Source organism: Pipra filicauda, unplaced genomic scaffold (genome assembly GCF_003945595.2).
Source record: "Pipra filicauda isolate LSUMZ 115617 unplaced genomic scaffold, ASM394559v2 scaffold471_size599564_pilon, whole genome shotgun sequence".
NCBI classification, from domain to species: Eukaryota; Metazoa; Chordata; class Aves; order Passeriformes; family Pipridae; genus Pipra; species Pipra filicauda.
Window position 1 is genome coordinate 307,403 of NW_024104611.1, and position 20,025 is coordinate 327,427.

General features: G+C 42.1%; 1 protein-coding gene across 1 annotated transcript in view; it reads right to left on the reverse strand.

The window, feature by feature from the left end:
• The window catches only part of ARHGAP8 (Rho GTPase activating protein 8), a 60,147-nt gene extending 40,386 nt beyond the window's left edge, over window positions 1-19,761 (reverse strand). The window contains exons 1-2 of the mRNA XM_027742682.2: window positions 19,655-19,761; window positions 3,067-3,164 (exon numbers count right to left, since the gene is read on the reverse strand). Of these exons, the coding sequence (XP_027598483.1) occupies window positions 3,067-3,103 (37 nt within the window). The 5' untranslated portion in view covers window positions 3,104-3,164; window positions 19,655-19,761. The remainder of the gene's footprint in view (window positions 1-3,066; window positions 3,165-19,654) is intronic.
• Between the last annotated feature and the right edge of the window lie 264 nt (window positions 19,762-20,025).

The window sequence follows — 20,025 nt, forward strand, 5'->3', positions numbered from 1 at the left end:
CTCCTGGATTTTTGATTTTGTTTTGCTTTTTTATTCCTCCCCCAAGCCTTTTCCAAACTGTTGTAAGGTTCAAAAAAAGCTGGTGTTACATGCATATCCAAATGCTCATATTCTGGGATAATTGCCATCACTTCTGTGCTACTCAAATGAGTGTCTGCTAGAACCTGAGGGGAACAACACTAAATGGACACACAAATACACAAGTGTGTATTAGCCACACGTGAAGAGAAAAACTAATGTTCTGATAAGGTGCAGCAGCCCTTGTACACCATCCATCTCTTTTTATCACTCAGGTTTTAATAAGGTAGAATTAAGAGGTTTATCTATGAGTTTGGACACACTGGAGATACAGCTGGACATGGTGCTGGGCCTGTTTTTGCAGGTTGTGCTGTTGCTAAGAAAGGTTGGACCACATGACCCTTTAGGTCCCCTTCCAGCCTCGTATTCCATGATTCTATGATCTCAAACATGATTATTGCCACTTTAAAAAGTACTTCTAGAGCATTTTGTCTCCTCATCATCTGCATGTTTCATGTGCCTTGACCACCAGTCAAGGCCCAGCGGGGCAGAGAAAATGAATTAAATATTGATTTCAGCCAGATTTATGTGCCAGTAGCTAACAAGTGTTAGAGAAAAACTCGCACTGAGTATTTTGGAATGCTTTCCACTCACAGTTTCTCAGTGTCTTTCTATCCTGCAAGCAGCCACACGGAAGCTTTATTGTCTCATTTTCATTTTTAATGGGATTTGTACCAAAAAAAGGCATTTCACAAGGATGAAAAACACCACTCGTGGCCGTGCTTCTCAAAAACACAGAGGATTCAGGAACATGTGTACTACTTTTACATTTCTTTATGTCTGAATTCATAAAAGCCTTCTCAAAAAGCAGTTGCATAGGAAAAAAAACTTACTTGCCTTTAGAAATACAACATTAGAGTCCTCTTAGTAAACATTAAAAGAGTTTAAATTCTTATTGTCTCCAAAATGTGTATTTTTCTACCTTTAAAATTGTATCATACATAAAAAGCTACACTAACCTTACCTGGAAAAGTATTCTTTCACTTTAAAGAATGTTTTTGTCCCAAGAGCTGGGAAGAATAATAATATGAACATAATGCAGTAGATAAATATTTTTTTTTTAATTAAAACTCAGAACAAGGAAAACACTACTTTGTTTTTTTATTTTTTTTCCTCCATGTCTGAGCACTGTAACCCCCTAAAAGAAGAAAAAGTTTCAAAGGGGAGAGAGAAAAAAGGAACAGTAAATGCCAGTCTGTGGGGATGTGGAGAGGGAGCTGTGAACCATTTACCATAACCCACTGAAAACTTAACAGGTGCTCTTAAAATGAAGTGTATATTCAGGTTAAACACAACAGAAACAGCCAATCTGGCTCTGAGATGGGCCAAAGAACCAGAGAAGCAAAATAAATGCACAAACCCATTTGTACAGCACTTATTCCCAGGGACTAAAGAAGTCCCAGCACTAACCACAGCTGCTGAACAGCTGGAGGGCCCTGACCCAGCTCTTTGTATATTTTATTGTATATTTTATTGTATGTTATTGTATATTTTATTATATATTTTATTGTATATTGTATATTATATATATATATACAGAGATAGCTCTTTGTATATTTTGTTTGGGTTTTTTTTCTGTTTGTTTGGTTGGGTTTTGTTTCGATTTTTTTTTGTTTGGTTCGTTTTTTTTCTTAAAGTGACAACAAGGGCACTGCAGCTCAAGAGAGTTTTCGTAATAAACACAAATAAAATTCATTATTTTACAAACTGAGGGAGACCTCAGCTCTGTTTTTTCTCCAGCAAGTGACAGAGGAGTTTACTGTCCTGCTCCACAAACTGCAGCAGAGGATCATCTGTTATTGCTCTTTAACCCAGCCTGGGAGACAAGGCGAGGGGCTGATCCAGAGCTGCCTTGAGGAGCACAACTGCTTTCCATGGGTTTGCAATCAGCCCCCAGGAGTGCAAAGGCCACCCAGCCCCTCCTGAAAGCCATGGAGTGCTGAAGTCTGAGGCGAGGGACAGAGAAAGGCAGGCTGAGGTGGGGGGGTAGGAAAAATCCTTGCTTTCAATTTATGAAACGGCACAAAATACCTGCAGGACAAGGAAAATGGCAGCAAGAAATTCCTTATGGCAGCGCTGGGGGTGCAATCCCAGGTCACGTGGCCTGGAAAAAGCACACCCCGTTTGAAAAAACGCGCCCTTTTTGTACCCTCCTGGTTAGATAAGCTGTTAAATGTTTGACAGGTGACAGGTATTTTAGCTTAAAAGGTAATTTTTTGAACTCAGGAGGGGGTGTTCCCCTCCCTCCTGATTGACTGATGACATGTACCTGTACAGGGGGTCTCTGCACACAAAGGCCAGCCATGTTTCCATCTTTATATTTTTCCCTATCCCGCCCACAACGTTTTCCCTGGCGTCAGGACCAGGTGGGCCTTTCACCTTCCAGGCTCCACGAGGTGCCTAAAAAACCTTGGAATTAAACGAAAGAAAAGAAAATTCCACCACCCTCCTTAGTTTTCCACTGAATTCATTTTGCTTAAGATAAAACCAGATTATTTATTTCTCATAGGGGGGATCTGGAAGACCCTTGCTCTGGGCTCCAGCCTGGCATCTTCAGAAACTCCAGGGGAAAAAGAGGAAAAAGTGATGCTGATGCTTCAAAACTCTGCTGCCCTGGTGCTGTGGTGGTACTGCTCCTCTGCATGGACACCTTTGGAAGCACCAGGCAGTGCAGCAGTTTCTGGGCTCATCCAACACTTGTCTGCTCGGAGAAATGACTCCCATTTGTGCCACAACTGTGGTGATGTGATATTCCAACAGCCTGGAATTGCACCACCCATCAGTCACAAAAGCTGCATGTATTAAACCAACCTTCAGCCCTGATGGCTTTAACAGGGTACACACCAGTACAGAGGCTGTAACTCGGCTTGGATTGCTCCAACAAGGATTCAAAAACGTTGGAGAAGCCTCTTGCTTACTGAAGATGCTCCATTAAATCACCTGTAACTCCGCACAGACCCCGTTTGAGGTGTAATAAAAAATATTTACCTATTTCAGCCAGCTTCTCATAGTCAATCTCAGACATGTTTCCCCTCAGGAACAAGTCTGTGCAGACCCTGCAGGATGAAATAGTCCTTGGGTCAGCCCTGCGAAAAGAAACAAAAGGAGCTGCTGTGATATTGTGGCGTATTTTATCCACCATGCAAACATAAAATGAAAACAAATAAACAGCTCAGAAATCCTACTGCTGCAGGGGAAAAGCCTCGTCAGCACTTGGCCACCATTTTCTTACTAAATATTATAAAAGTATTTTAAAACAGCAATCCAAAGAAGGAAAAGCCATGAATTAATAATTAGACTTTGAAAAAATTGACCTGTTTTTCTTTCTGGGGGGTTGTTACTCAAAATACTTGTATATTACACATTTTTAATGACAAGCATCAGAATTTCAGACTAATTCACTTCTGGAAACAACTTAAAACTTCTTTTTTTTCTTAGTGCAGATGATCTATACACTCCATACCCTCTCACCAAGTCACTTATTCTATAGCAATTCTCAGTTTCATTACAGGAAACATTCCATACCTCACATTTCACAAGAAAGAGCTTCATGAAAATTTCAAGTGAGCATTAACATATAAAAAACCTGAAAAAGCAGCAGTTCCTGCATAATCACTGCTTTTTGTGAAACGCTCTGTGGAGTGCTCTGCAAACAGAATATTAAGGAACACACCCGAAGTGAGCATCAGGAGAGAAAAACATGATTTAGAAGGTCTGTTTTCCCAAGCAGCTGCTCCAAAAACCCAAATGAGTGCTTCCTTTAAATTAAAACCCCAGACTCGAGAGTGGAAGTGAGAAAGAAATTGAGTTTTTATAACTCTCCTTTGAATTCAGTTTAACTCCCTTGGTTTAAACCAGTTTGGTATCATCTGAACATGTTAAAAAAAAAAAATAGGCAAATTCATGGCTTGGTCCTTGAAAAAAGGCAAACACAAGCACGTTATTCCCCTCTGCCAAGAGGCTGGAGTTTGTATTGCTCCTTCAAATCACTGAAGCTGCTATTTTGGACCTAAAAAAAGACCAGAGAGTTTGCCTGCTTGCTGCAGGTTCCACCACTTAGAAGGTTTTCAAACATTTAGCAATTATTTTGTAACAATCTTATTTGTTCCTTGTTGAAAACAATTATCTGCATTTACAAGAAACTCAAATTAAAAGTCCATACACAGGGAAAAGTCCCATTAAGCTCAAAATGGAAAATTACTCAATTTCTCACTGAGCACCAACATTCTTAAAAGAAAAAAAGAAAGCAATTCTGGGCCGGATGTATTTCAGTTCATACTAATTTTACCACATGGTATTCAGAACCATAATTCCATTGTCGTTTTAAAGTTATTATTTGTATTATTATTATTGTTAAAATAATAATTAAAAATTATTTTTATTTAAAAATACTTAGCGGAACTTAACCACAAGAAGCTCTTTGTGACTTTTTTTTCTGTTATGTTTTCCAATATAGTTTTCATTGACCACCACCTGCCAAACTTTCAGAACAAATAAAACCAATGTTCAATATATCTGAGCTTCACAAACTTCATCCCAGCCAAGTATTTTCCAAAGTTCTTGTAAGGAAATGGGGCTCTTCCTTCTAAAGTGTCTATTTACACCAGGTCTTTCCAGCCTACCGAATTTTAACCATAAATCATAAATCGAGTCATAAGCCACAAAAATTAGGCTGTATCTTTGACACTAAAATGCTTTTCATGTGATGTGAGTAACGAAAGCCTAAAAGAATTGATGGAACGGGGGGGAAAAAAAGCCATTTCCTTGAAGCCCTTTTTGAAGGAAAAAAGAAATACAATCCTTCTGTAACATAGCATGGAGCAAAAACCAGTTTATTCTTCATACTAATTCAGTGTGAGTTAGAAGAAGTGGCTCCATCTAGGGAGGGCAGATTTAAATCTCTCCCAAAACCTGCTGGAAAGCAGCAAAGTTACCGTCCAAGTGAGAGCCACTCCCACGGCACCGAAACACTCGCAAACATTTTCCACACGCACAAAGTTCTTGGGAAGGTAGGAACAACTCCCATGGAACCGAGGAACAAGGGGAGCGGGGAAGGAAGAAACCCTCTGCCTGCTTTGCCGGCTCGCCGGTCCCTCGGGGCAGCAATCAGAAAAGTTTCCAGTCCCGAGGCAAATTTAGCGCAGCCCCCTCGGTGTCCCCGGCGTTCCCTGTTCCTGGGAGATAAGAGAATCTCCTGAAGAGCCTCCCACGCCACCCAGCGCTGCTCCCGGGCATCCTCAGAGTCCGCCTTCCCCACCTCGCCCCTCCAAAAAGGCAGCAACGGAAAGAGAAGCCCTGAAAAGAGCTGAGCTGCGGGCCTTTTATTAATCAGAGAGATCTGAAGGTGTTTTACAACGCGCCCCGTCCCCATATTCCTCCAAATGCAAGGTTATTGCTCGCTGACATCCCTAAAGCAGTATCACCCTGGTGAAAAGGGTGTTATTTTAGTGAAAATGAAGGCAGTCACAGCAGAACTGCCTGATAATGAACTCGAGAGGCCGAAAAAAGGCGAGGGATTCCTCCAACATTTGTCAGGGCTCAGGCGCCTCTGATGCCTTTTCTTTTTGTTCACTCAGCTGTCAGATACGTTCTTCTTCAAATGTAAATAGTGTGGTTTCTCTTCGCTTCTTTTCCCCCTGATGTTCTTTGCCTTCCACTGATATCCTTTGTTACTCCTAAACGGCGTGACACGGCTCGGGGTGCAACATCAGCCTGCAATTTCCATTTTGAGAGGATGAGAGTTCCCTGGATCTGCTCAGGGGTATCAGACACAGAACCAGGTAAAGGGGTGCCAGGAGATTATTTTATTATTTACAATACTGCAGGAAATTCGCTGTGGAACTGATAAACACAGCAATGCATGAGCTGAGTCCATAATGTACTCCTGAAACACGTATTCAAACCATCCTCCTTTTCTTCTAAACAAGGTTCAAATCAATGTGGGTTAAGAGAATGCAACAAAATTCCATTTATCATCTTTAATAAGAATGCTTACTCTTAGGTAATAAGAGTATTTAAGTGTATCAAGAGTATTTACTAAAGTAAATAAGAGTATTTTTCCTCAGTGTGTCTCCTGCACAATGTCTACCAAGTCCACATTCTTTATAAGCAGTTGATTTAAGGCATTTGACATAGTTTATTTTCATATTCTTTCCTGACCTGCCACTCTTTGTTGGCAATACATCGGTGAAAATCAGCCAGACCATGAATAGCAAATAGACACCAAGACTGACAGTGAGAGCTCTGGTTCTTAAGGTCTCTGCTGAAATAATTCAAACAAACTGAAAAAACCCCCAAACGATTTGAAAGATGATGTCACACAGGTTGGTAAATTAATATTTACAATTAGGGAATTTATATTTTGAAAAGTTCAGTGCAAGTTTACAAAAGGTTCTACAGCTGTGTATGGATATTTCAATCAAATTTAAAAGCATACTATTATCCTTAATTGGAACTATATAAATTGATTTCCTTATCACCACAGAAAAATGCCATACTAATATTTAAAGCAAAATATTAGAAATATTCCTGCAACAGTTCAGTGTTTACTGTGTTGATGAGTTTTAATATGGTTTAAGTTGACACCTCTGTTCTTTCAGAATCAACAAAATCAGCAAAAAGTTCATAATGGTTAAAACTGCTAGTTCTCCATACAAAATAATACTGTGATGTAGCATCACCACTCTGTCCCAGAAATAATGTAAAAACTTACCTGGTTTTAAGGCTAAGATGAAAAATATTATGTTAAAATGGAAAAGGAAAAATAAAAATTAAATACATATGACCTTAAAAAGAATCCAAAGACATCAGTTTGGGGGATTTTGAGCTTCTTTTCATATAATGATCAGAACCCCCAAAAGTTGCAGACCCTCCAGGAACAAAGGGAATGAAAAGCCCCTTATTGCAGGAAAAGTTTTCTGTAGTCACTGCATTTCTTAGTGCTACTCTGATATTTGTTGGACCAGAATTCTGTCCAAAACTTGCAGGCAGATATTGTTGTACAACTTCCCAAATTAAGAATTCATCCCACTATATTTTTCTGCTTAAACTGTTAATGATGTAACCCGTCTGAAGGAGTAAATGTATTTGTTGTACCCGTAATTATACTGACAGGTAGAATTGCAATTCCAAGCAGTGGTTTTTATTTGTGATAGAGTGGCTGGGGAAGCTTGATGGCTCAGGAACCTGGTACTCAAACGATTTTCATCACAGTGAATTCAGTGAGAGTACAAAGCAAACTTTATTTTCACCCCATGGGTGTATAGCAGTAAAGGTAGGAGAGTCTGGGAACTTAGCAGAAAGAGTAAGCATTCTTATTAAAGATGATAAATGGAATTTTGATGCATTCTCTTAAACCAACATTGGTTTGAACCTTGTTCAGAACAAAAATTTAGTAATGCAGAAGGGAGGGAGGGAGGAGGTGGCTACATGTTATATTGCACCTGTTCTGAACACAACTCAGATTTCAGTCTCTGATGCCACCAACCAGGTAATTTTTAACCAGCACTGTGTTCACTTAAAACAAATATCCACTGTACATAAAGCAGATGAAGCAACTTTTGCTACACTGTGAATCCTCAGCAGGGAGGATGATAAAAGTGTAGCACACTCCTGGAACCAGAAGTTTAGTTTTTGTTGGACAGAACTATTTTTGCTCTCACAGAGAGCTTTGAGGGAGAACAATTGGACTCAATGGGCTGTTTTACACATACACACTTTTGTATATAAAAAAATTCAGCACATAAACACCTAAAATATGAGAGATGCTGGAGTGAGGAAGAGCTCCAAAAGCACAGTGATGCTGCTGAGTGCAGCACTCACACCCCTCTGTGGCAGGGGCTGGGCTGCAGTTTGGGGTGTCCTTCCCAGGCTGCCCTGGCCAGGAACAACCCCAGGGGATGCACCAACCTAATTCTGGCCACTCACCTGACAAAACATTTTCCTACAGTCATGCACTACGTCCAATCTCAAAGTATATTGCAATATTCTTTGTGGCCACTGTTGCAGGACAGCAGCAGGTAAGTAAACCTTAAACCTTCAGTTCTCTTAGGCTGCCCATCACCAGTTTTCCTCTGCTGGAAAACCAGCACTGTCATTTCACTGACCACCAAATATGTAGGCATGGTCTCTTCTCCCTACCCTGCCATACCTTCTCTGCTGGAATGAGTAAAAAAAAAGAAAAATCTATTTATGGGAAGAGTTAAGCACGTCAGAGTGAAATAAAAAGTGTTTCCCTACTGCACATAAATATCTGCACGTGTCAGCCATTCCCAGTTCTGAAAGCACCAAAGTAGAGGGGCTATTTCTACCCATTACTAGCAAAGAGGTTTTGGAAATACCCTTTTGTTGTCTGAAACAGTGCAGCTATTTTCTTATCACATCCTCTCGTTCATCTGGCATATGGGCAAAAAAAAAAAGTGCCTAGTGTATAACCAATTGACAAAAAGCTATTTATGCTTGTGTGTCATTAGGACAAAATTATCTGAACATGGATAAGTGGCTGCAATACAAGACACTACACTATTTTTTTTTGATTCAGCATAAATGTTTATTGACTAAACAATGTAATCATAGTAAACATTAATGATCAGTCATCTATGGAACTTGCTCTCTAAATTAATATATTGTAATACACACTAATGTGGCAGAATTATGTTGGCCTGAACTCATGTTTAACCAGCACTTCCATCTCCAGGGATTACACACTTTCAATTGCAGACAAGTATATTTTTAGGACTGTGTTTTTTAATTAAATTCCTCTGACAAGTTACTGGACAAAGGGTTTTGTGTACTGTGATAAAAAGGGTTCTTTAATTGCATAATTATGCACTGGGGATTCCTCTGGCTGGAATAAATCAGGGCTTTTAAAATAAATTAATATTCTTCTTATATTTATGCAACATAGGCCAACGTTTCCAGTTCTGGTCAAAATGTGGCCCTTGTAAATGGTGTCTCTCCATCTTCCCTGCGGGTTCCCTTCAGGCACTGGAAGGGGCAGGCAGGTCACCCCGAAGCTTCTCTTCTCCAGGCTGAACAATCCCAGTTCTCTCAGCCTGTAATGGCCCATGTTTGCTGTGCCCACGCCTTTTAGAGGTGTAATTCTCCTGCCTTGAATGGCACACAGACAACTAGCTCCAAAAAGACTAAAATCAGCGTGAGAGGAGCCTTGTGTCACAGTTCAATGACACCTTAACTGTTACTTTGAAGTTCCCTGTCCCAGATCAGAAAAACTGAGGTCACACGAAAGAAAGAAGTGACACAGCACAAACAAAGTCTACCAATTCAAACTTGTTCACACAATTTTGGCAGGTTCACTTTTTTATCAGCAAGACAAATGTGGCATCAAGTGTGTCCTGTCCTCCCAAAGCTGACATAAATGGGGATTTATGCTTGCTTTGCTGCCTCAGTGTCCTTTGACTAAATTGACAGAAATGGGATTGTGCATCGCTGCATGATCTGGATCAAATTCTTATTGCTTGCATGTACAATAATATAATAATATATAATAAAAATTGGGGGAAATTATTGTGGAACCACCGCTTCATTATAAAGGCTTCTGCCCTGAAAACCTCACCACCTTATGCAGAGGTTTTTGTCTCTATTTACACACATTACAGAGCAGTTCTCAGGTAAAAGACTGTGGCAAAAAAAGATTAAGCAATAGCAGTAGCAGAGTAGATGAAATTATTAACTGGATTCTGCTATCAGACCTTTTCCATACTTCAACAAAAGTAAACTTCAAAAGAACCCTTGCCAATTCCCTACTGTCATGTAAAATTACTTGTTGATATTGCACCTTTCTGCCTTTAACTGCACCCCCAAACAGGAAAGAATCAGAAGTTCTATCATGTGGAAAACAATAAATCCTATTTCCCAGGCATGGGAATGCAGGAATGATGCACCTTGGCCCATCAGAGGCACTCGGCAACACTGGTATCCAGCTGTTTTCCAGCTTTCAAAGACACATATGTTAATTTTTACTCAAATCTAGAGATACAGGTGTATAGACACACTTCCTTAAACCTGTGCTAACACCTAATAAGGCCATGTGGCTTATTCATCATTCTTCTCTGGCAGAGCATCAAAAAATGGAAAACACAGACATTTGATGTTACTGACATTTTGAAGCAGCCTTTGGTGTTGCTACAGTCCATAGTGTTCTTACTATTACAACAGAAGCAACACAAAGGTCTGAATTCAAGCAAGTCATCTTAAGGGTTTTTATTAAATCAAAGAATGTAGCTGGGTTTAAAAAAAAAACCAACAAAAAACCAAACCCTAGGTTTTTCAGGCACTCAAGCCCTTCAGGTGACCTGAAAGAAAAGCTTGTGTACCCAGCAACTTATGATATTATGCACCTTCCAACAATATTCCCTTCGATATATTCAATAAATATTTAATAAGCAATATATAAACATAAGAGTGCAGAGTTTGAGAAAAAAAGCCAAGAGATAAGGACACCACAAGCCATCTGTGGAAAACTGCAAGGCCCTGTAGCAAAGAGGAACACACAAATCAGTCATGAATGCAATGATCAGTAATAAATAAGGTCATCAGGTGAGGCTCTTCTCTTCTAGCTGCCGAAATTCCAAATTTATCCTTTTCAATAACCCCCTAGTTTTCCTCGAACAACATTTACACCCTTCCCAAGGATGTGGACACACAGAAATCCTACGTCACACGGTTGCTTTTACCAATGTAGTCGGCAAGAAAAACATCATTTCTTCAGAGTGATTAGTGTATGTGCTGCCTTTGTCTCTGCTGCTGGCCACAATCAATAAATGCCACAGGAAACAGCCAGAATGAGTACTAAGCCAGTTTTATTTTTTTATTTTTTTTTTTAGAGGCTGCTTAGATGCCAAACTGTGGAAAGAATTCAAGGCCAGGATGAAGAAGCCTTGCAGCCCCTCAGAGAGTCAATTAAACTATACAGCACACACACACACACACAAAAACCCCCCAAACAACAAAAACCAAACCAAAGCAAACCCCCCCCCCCCCCCCCCCAATCTTGCACACTGCACACCAGGTTAATATTCAGAACAGTGACACGCTTCAGCACAAACTTTGAGAATTCTGTCAGTGCAACAAAGCACTTGACAGTGTGTTCTGCCTCTTTCCAAACATGGATTTTAGCCTTTTCTTCACTTTTACTTACGTATTAAGGACACCTCCCTGAAAGCCACCTGCCATGCCTCAGTTTAAAAGGGATATACAGCCCTATTAGGGTATTTCATTTTAAAATGGCCAGTAATTTATCCCAAGGGCAGATAAATATCATTTGGCTCCAGAGCCGCTTCCTCTGTGCTGGGAAAGAAAGAAAGAGAGAGAGAGAAAGGACACAAAAAAGCCCCTGAAAGGTGAATTTATAATAATGTCATTTATAATAACTGGACCCTACCAGGTTTACAGCTGGAACACGAAGCTATTTTAACCATTCAAAGGCATCTAATGATTAAAATGACATTTCCATCCCAAAGCTGTAGCTACTGTGGGCACAATTAAGAGCAAAGGTAACTACAAGAAATTAAGGGTAAGGTTTTCCCAAGTTTACAATTTCTTTCTTTCAGTTGTTACTTTTAATGGTTCCCAGTTTGTACCATTCTATACTCGGATATCTTCACAGGTTTCCCAGTAAACAACCAGTTTCTTTTCTTGGGATTTTAGCAGAAGGGAGAGAAGCCTTTTTTTAAGTGACAAAAATGATAAGGGATGAGAAAAGTCACCAGGCTGTCAGATAAAACAAAAAATGCAATATGTGGAGCTAATTACAACTACCTACTTAAAAATCACTAGATTGCAGGTTTTCTTTCTAAGTGCATCAAATAATTGCACATTTATTCATGGGATGTCACCAGGTCACAGTAAACAATCAATGAGGCCACCACACCCAGAATTAATCTTAAGACTTATAAAAGAGAGATCTACAATATCATTGGCATTTGTACAACACCAACATCCAGCACTCCAAGCTCTGCTTGCAAAGACAGATGTCAAATCAAGCACAAAAATTTAATTTCTTTCCTTTTCATTTTTTCCTGCAGTATTTTCCTCTGCAGGTCTTAATAACATATCTTTTATCCTGACTTGTACCACTTCTGACTGCAAAGATAAGGTTACAACTGTGAGTTTGTCAAGTCTGCTTAATCTTTCTGTCAAGCAAAGCTGGATGTATAATAAATCCAGATGCAGAGACAAACAAACAGAGCCACAATTTACTCTGCTACCTGAACACTGTCACAAAAGAATTTTCCTACCATTAGGCAAGATCAAAAAACCAAATAAAGGAGACAGAGCGGACATACCAGAGCAGGGAAGATGATACTAAGCCTTGAGGCCTCAAGGTTATTTCTGGCCTCAGATGAAAACTTGCCTCCAGGGTTGATGGCATTCATGCAGACACAGAGTGAGATTCCCTGCCCAAAGAATTCCCCACAACTCACACTGAACTTGTAACTCCTGCTGACCTCGGCAGAGCTGGGAGAGGATCTCACCCCTGTGTTGTCAGGCATTTTCCTGCCAAGCACAGGATCACTGTTTTTGCCAAAAACCCTCAAGAATTATCCACCTTCCGTGGCAAGTCACCCTTCCAGCACCCAGCTTCAGCAGCCCATCCAGCATCCCATTCCATCCCATCCCACCCTGAACACAATCCCAGCCAACCTGCAACAAGGAGGTTGAAGCTGCCAGTTCTCAGCTCCTGAAACACAGGGTGCAAACCCCAGAAACCCAAACCAATGGAATATCTTTCAGAAAAGAGACCTTTCAGTTCCCATTTCATCCAGTAAATGCTACATCCATGCAAAAGAGCACAGCTATTCTGAAAGGTCGGGATCAGAATCGCAGGCCATTCACTTCAGAGCTGGACTTGATGACCCCTGTGGGCTCCTTCTGACTCAGAATATTCTGTGATATCAAACTGAGGTTCAAAGCTAAAGCCCCTGTGGTTTCTGTGCTCCCACGTGTTGAAAACAGAGATAACCAAGCTTCCAGGAGCACCAGGGTTCTCTGAAGCTACAGAAATCAGCCCTTATTGCACAGGCTTTGTTCAAAGGCAGCTTTGTAGGGAACGTGCCAAACTCCTGAATTTCAGCCTCAAACTAGAGCTTCCAGCAAGTGGCTTTTTAAGCCTGGGACAGCTTCCAAAAGTGGAACCTTGCCTGACACTACAGACTTCCATCAGCAAAATTCACCACATGAGAGAGCAAGATTTAGATTAAAAAACCCATAAAACTCTTGACTTCTCTCATTGTTTCAATTAATTTCTATATTTAGTATGTGTACACACATAGAAGATTAGGCATATAGCAAACAAATAAATTTTTTGCTTTTTCCTGCCTCACATGGTAGATTAAAATACTGAACAAAAGTAGTAAAGATGGATTTGTAAAGTCTGTGAGCAAAAACACCTTAGTCTTTTCAATTCCTTGTATGGCAGGCAATGCATTCTTCCATAATAATTCAATGTCTTAAAAATAAGAACAGACTCACTAAGTTTGGGTTCTGAATTTTCTCTGGTTCTTCTCAGCTGTGTGATAAAAGACACCAAGAAGTATTTCAGGATGGAGTACCCAACACACTGGATTCTCAGGGTGCACATTGCTGTGCATTTTTAGACCTTATATTCAGTGGTCTAACAAACAACATGTAATAGATTTTCTTCCCTGTTCACCTAGAGGTGGCTCTACAGCTTCTAGTAGACATTTCTATGGCAAAATTTTAGTAGACACACATGGATGTGAGAGTGCAGCATCAGGAAAAACGAGGGTATTGTAGATCATATACCAGGAGAGTACTAAGAAGATGTGGATATTTACTGAGATTCTTCCTTGGAGACTCAGAGGGGAAAAAAAAAACCTATTTCCTTGTAAACAGCCTTGCCTGTGCACCCATTTCACACCTGGCCCAGGCTTTCCATGCTCACCATGGCCCAGTGTGAGCCTGGGATGGCCAGCAAAATCCCCAGCCGGGGACTGCAAATGCCTGAGAACTCTGTAAGGAGTTTAAGGTTTAGTTTAATCTTTTGTTTGTTTGTTTTAGAGTGTCTACCTGCAGAAACTTGGTATGTGCTGTAACTTTTTGTCTTCACTGCACTGTGCTGTCACTTTGTCAGGAAATGTCACTGTGTGTCACAGGACAACTAATTCCTGGTGGATGTTCTTCCTGGTGTTCAGCTTTATCACCAGGGTCCTGCAGCATCATTCCCAAAGACAGTGGGAATTCCCAAAGCCTGCTGGTTGTGTGAGCCACGTGGAAGAGAAAGCCCCGAGCTCCTCTTCAGGCTTAATTTCAAAGTTAGAAAAAAACTAGTGAAACACAAGCACTACACAGCACACAAAGTCAGCTGCAGCCTCTGCTAAGAATTTACAGTTAAAAGAAGTATTCCCAGAATGTATTAATGTAAAAAAAGGATAAAAGATATCTCCAGAACTAACAAATCACAGCAAAAGCCCTTAGGGCAGATATTGCTGAAGGGCAATGAAGTTACACTGCAGGGGATTTTCTCTGCTATGGGCAGGGTTGGTAGCACAGCCTGGTTGGTATCACCTGAGCTTCCAAGTCTGACATCCTATTTTTAGTTCTTCACAACTTTTTTTTGTGGGCTCAAATTTTCCAGCCTCAGAAGATAAGAGTTCAGGAAAGGTTACTGAGAAGGCTAAGTGAAAGAAATGGGATCTGAACAAGATAAGAGACTGGAGATGAGATATGAGAGAAGCTGAATGAGTCCCAACAGGGGATAATAAGCAGAAAATCTGTGTCCACTAATGTAGCTTGAAATGAAACCCGAGATTGTTCTGTCTCACCATTTCTTTTTCTATCAGCACATCAGCTGCTACATCCTCTTCCCCTGCTTGGTCTCAGAAGTAGCAACCTACAATTCCTATCTGTTATTCCAGCATGTCAAGGCACAGGGGCCCATGCAGCTCACCTTGAGATTCAGCCTTGATGACGACCTACACCCGGGTCACTGTGACATCCCACAATAGAATTACAACGTGTTTTAAAAATTGGAAGTTTATTTATGCATCCAAAGGCACTGAATTTGTTACAGGAGTATCAATGCCCTTCCTAAGCCTAGCATGCAAATCTTCAGGAATTCCAGAGATGAGTTTGCCTCAGCAGTGGGAATTTTAGGTGCTTGTGCGTGTGTGCAAAGACATGTTTTTAATCAGAGGCTCAGGACAGTATTTTGTCTTTCCATGCAATTCCTGCTTTTGCACAGGAGACCATGCTCTGAAGGAGAACAGCTCACTTCTCATGAGTTGATTGTCCTTCCCTCTAGTCAGGTGACACAGTGGATGTGCCACAGCACCAAGGTTTGCACCAGAGGAACAGGAGGAGGGATGCTCTCCAACCTCATAGGGATGATCTGGAATCCATTTTCACTTCAGCCAACAATTACCAATTAACTACTTTGCAAGTCGTTAAAGAAAACATCCCCCTTAGAGGATCTGAACAGTACCTGTAAATTTGCCACGGGGCAAACACAAGTACCATGAAGAGAGCAGCTCCCCCCAGGAGAGCTGATCCTGCCTTGCTCCCCTTGGCTGGCAGACCTGCCATGCCCCCTGAATGGTGAAGACAGAAAGATTATCCTTACATTTGGACTAGTTTGAAAGTATGAAAAAAAATAGCTTAAGGAAATACCTCTATATATTTGCTTTTCCCCAAAACCATTTATCTATATACAGAGAGAAGTGCTTTGCTCTTTAAATACCCTGAAGTACAGAGACCAGACTGACACAAGGGATGGGCTTGGGAATAAAAGAAAACCGAGTAGAGCCACCAACCTACAGGAAAACCCAAATAACAGCTGGAATTCCGTGCTGAGTGCCTGGCATTGGACAGGTTGTTCTTGGTTCTCAAGGCCCCTGCAGTGCTCACAGGACTCAAAATTCCTTACAAAGGCAGGTTTTGGCCCATCACATCCTGTATTTGCATGATTAGAAGACTGTTATTTCTTACATGTTTGTCAGCTCATGCTACTTATTCCCCATCTGTTTGAACGTGTCATGAAAAATATTGTCACCACAGATCAAAGATTACGTCTCCAAAAAACAGAGTGAGCCAGAAGAGGAGAAAAACTCTCGAGGAATATGGATTGCATCAATATCAAATCAACTGAATTCAGTAGCAAAGAATGAAAGGTTCAGTAAGTATGAACAAAGCAAGACTTCCAGCAGAAGCAGAGAAGAAATAATCATTTCTTCTTTAGATTTTCTTCCCTCCAATGTTCTTGTTTCTTAAACCAGATATTATAAGTCAATTATTAGATTTCATTCTCCTTTTTAAATATTTTATAACAAAAGAGTTTTAGTCAGGGTCAGGGAAAATTTGATGGTTCAACTAAGCTGCTCTGTATTATACTGGTAATACCAACTGCCAGGCTCCCATCTGATGCAAAGAAAGCTTTTTGGATAATTGTCTCCTTGAAAAGGCACCAACTGAGTTGTCAGGCTTGAACAGTGTATACATACAACTGAACTTGGGCCTTATTACAGTAATATCCAGCAGTGTTGCTAAAATAAAGGTCTTCTGGCATTATTTTTCAGCTACTCTGCACCTTTAGTCCTTTTCATTCTTAAACATTGCTGATTCAAACCTTCCCACCATCAGTGCTTTTACCCACATACACTAGAGGTTTCGTTTCCTGTTTCTTTGGGGGAGTTTCGTGGGAGTGTCCATTAAAACCGGCAAGATTTTACATTTTCCAAGTGTCTACATTTTTTTCTGTATCTATTTTGTCATTAAAATTTTTATACTGTCCACATATCCTGTTTTTTCGTGAAAAAATTTTACAGCCTTTTTTAAAAAAAAAAAAAAACTTATATAAATCCTAACCTGATCTCTTCATTCCTGGATGTATTATCTGCAAGGTGACAGTCCTTAACCTGCAGTTATAATGCTAAGTTTCATTAAAACAACGACAGCAACAAACAAAAAACAAACAAACATCTACCACAAACATTTGCAATTTTAATTAAAAATCAATTTGAAATGAAACGAGAGTTATAGTTTTAATAACACAATGCCTCCTAAACAATTTCTGTTGTATCTGAATTTCCAAATTAAATCAGTGCAGTCAGCACAGCACAAACACAGCCGTACTATGCACAAACCCTTTACTCCAAGGACTGGATTGACTCTGAGCAATTTGTCTGAAAAAAAACCCTGTTCAATTTAAAACCAATAAAAGCCAATATCCACATAAGCATGTGGAATACTCACTCAGCCAAGTCACACAATGTCTTCATGGCTCTATGAATATTCTTTAAAAGAAAAAAAAAAAAGCTTTAGAGTTCAAAGGGGAGTACAAAAAATACTGTTAACACACTTCCCCTGGCAGAGCTACTATTAAACATTTATTCAGTCCAGCAGAACTTCAAAAATACAGTTTATGTCTCCCCATGTTTATTTACTTTTTGAATTCCTGCTCTAACAATGAATGAAGTCACGCAGGGAACTCAGTTTCGTTGCACTTTATTGAAGTTCCACCTGGCATTCGTGCATATTTTTGTCTGAAGGCACTGAAATAAGTGATTTGTGTAAAAGCAACTTTAAAAAAAGATTTCTTTGGTTGCAGAAACATCACTGACTGACTCAGTTCTGCTCAGAGAACTCTCGGCAAACAGCAAGATTTGAGGCTAAGATGAAGTGCCCTTTCAGGCAGCACATGAAGGTCTGTAGCACCTCAGTGGCAAAAATCACACTTGGATGTCAAAACACCTCCCCAGAGCAGGTCACACCTCCTTGGGAGAGGCTTCAGCGCCCGAAATAAGGCTCCTCCCTTGGGTGGCCCCGGCTCCTGTTCCGTGGGAGCTTTACCCCTGTGCCCAGCCTAGGCCGGGCTTACAGGAGCCCACATGAGAAGAAGCTGAGCTCTAACAGGCCAACAGCCCCTCGGTGTCAAAAAGAAAAATAAGAACGCCAAATGCCCAGCAAAGCCGTCAATCCAACACACCCGGGAACTGCCGGCTGTGCCCTCAGCCACCCCCGCGGGAAGGGAAAAGGCACCTCACCGGGAATGGGCTGCTTCCCTGCCGGGCAAGTGCGGGAAGAGAGGCTTAGCCTCCTTTGTCTGCCCTGAAGGGCGTCAGCTCGTTGGTGGCCGCCTACCAGGGTGTCTTGGGAAGGGGGGCTGGATGGGAGGAATTGCAGGAATGCTAATGGCAGCAAACAGGAGGAACCGGTTCCAGTGGGTACTCACAGCCTCCCTCAGCCTCCCCCCAGGAGTTAAATCGGCCTTAACTAAACCTTGTGTCACCTTCTGCCTGGAAAACTTGCGACAAAGCAACAAGGTCATCGCTCAGACACCTGGACAGGTTCCATATATAACATAAATTCTGCCCCTTATGCACACACACAGCGATATGGATTTTAACTACATGCCAAATATATGATGCAACAGATGTAGAAAGAGTGCTGAACTAACTACATATCTATCTAAATAAACTAACTAAATATCTATTATAATGAGGGTGAAGAGGAATTCATTTTCAAGGGACTGGTAACAAAGAGGAGGAAATAAAACCCTGAGAGCACAGCACATGAATACATTGCTAGAGATGTTCCTCAAGAGCTATTTTATGGCTCATAGAGTTGAATCTCGACATTCACAATTTGTATCATTTCCTGACAACTCGTATCATATCCAGACAATGGTAATTGTCACCCCTTTTTCTGTTTCTCCTGAGGTTTCACATTGTTACAAGCTCCACTTCTGCAAGACAAGTCACGTGCAGAAGTTTCCCATGAAGTTCTCCCACGAAGTCGGCGGGGATATCCACAAGACTGCAACTCCACTTACCCCCACCGTCAAACCCGGGAAACTATTTCACGTGTTCTCAGCGCAGAGAATCCTATTCAGCTGAGTCATATCCTTGTGCAGATAACCCCGACTCCCTTCCCAGACAGAGGCTGTGAGCAGCGGGGTAAAAAGTAATAGCCCGGCATAAAACCTGTTGCAGTATAAACCTGTCTCGTTACGACCTTTGAATCATATTATTGCGGGAAACGAATCATATTATTGTGGGAAAAGGTAACAATGAAGGTGTCCTGCAGAAAGGACCCACCGAAACCCTGCGAGCTCGGTACGGCCGGTGCCCGAAGGGGCAAAATGCGGGGGGATCCCAGACCAGCCGGCTGGTTGGTTCCCCTTTACACAGGGCACCTTTCATCCGAAAAAAAAGCGATTAGGGTTAGAGCAAAAGGGCAGCCCAACAGGTTGCTCTCAGGAGAAGCACGCAGCGCTCAGTCTGACGGATCCCTGTGCGGATCTCTGTGCGGATCCCTCTGTCCCTATGTGGATCCCTGTGTCCCTGTGTGGATCCCTGTGTCCCTGTGCGGATCCCTGTATCCCTGTGCGGATCCCTGTGTCCCTGTGCGGATCCCTGTGTCCCTGTGCGGATCCCTGTATCCCTGTGCGGATCCCTGTGTCCCTGTGCGGATCCCTGTGCCCCTGTGCGGATCCCTGTATCCCTGTGCAGATCCCTGTACCCATACTCGCGCTCCCCGGAGGAGCCCGCGGGTCCCGCCGCGCCCGCGCCCCTCCCGCCCCTCTCCCGGCGGCTTTTACCTTTTCCCTTTTGGCCAGAGGAGCGGCTGGCGGAGCCGCAGGGGCAGGTGCCGGAGCCCAGCCCGGCCTTTCGGTTTCCTGCGCGGGGCGGAGGCGGCGGGACCGGCCGGGCTGCGGGGCCGGGGCGGCGCTGGCCGGGCACGGGCCCCGCCCGCCCGAGGGGGACAGACCCGGGCACCGACCCCTCCTCGCTGCCCCGCTGCGGCCTGGGGGCCTGGGGGGAAAGTTGTCATTTGGATAAATTAGTTGTCGAGTTTGGCGGCATCTCCACCTTCCGGACGGCCCCGGTGTCCCAACAGCCCCGCGGGGACCCACGCGGTGTCACTCGCCATCAGCCCTGGAAGCGAGCGGGCAGTGTCTGCCCACTGGGT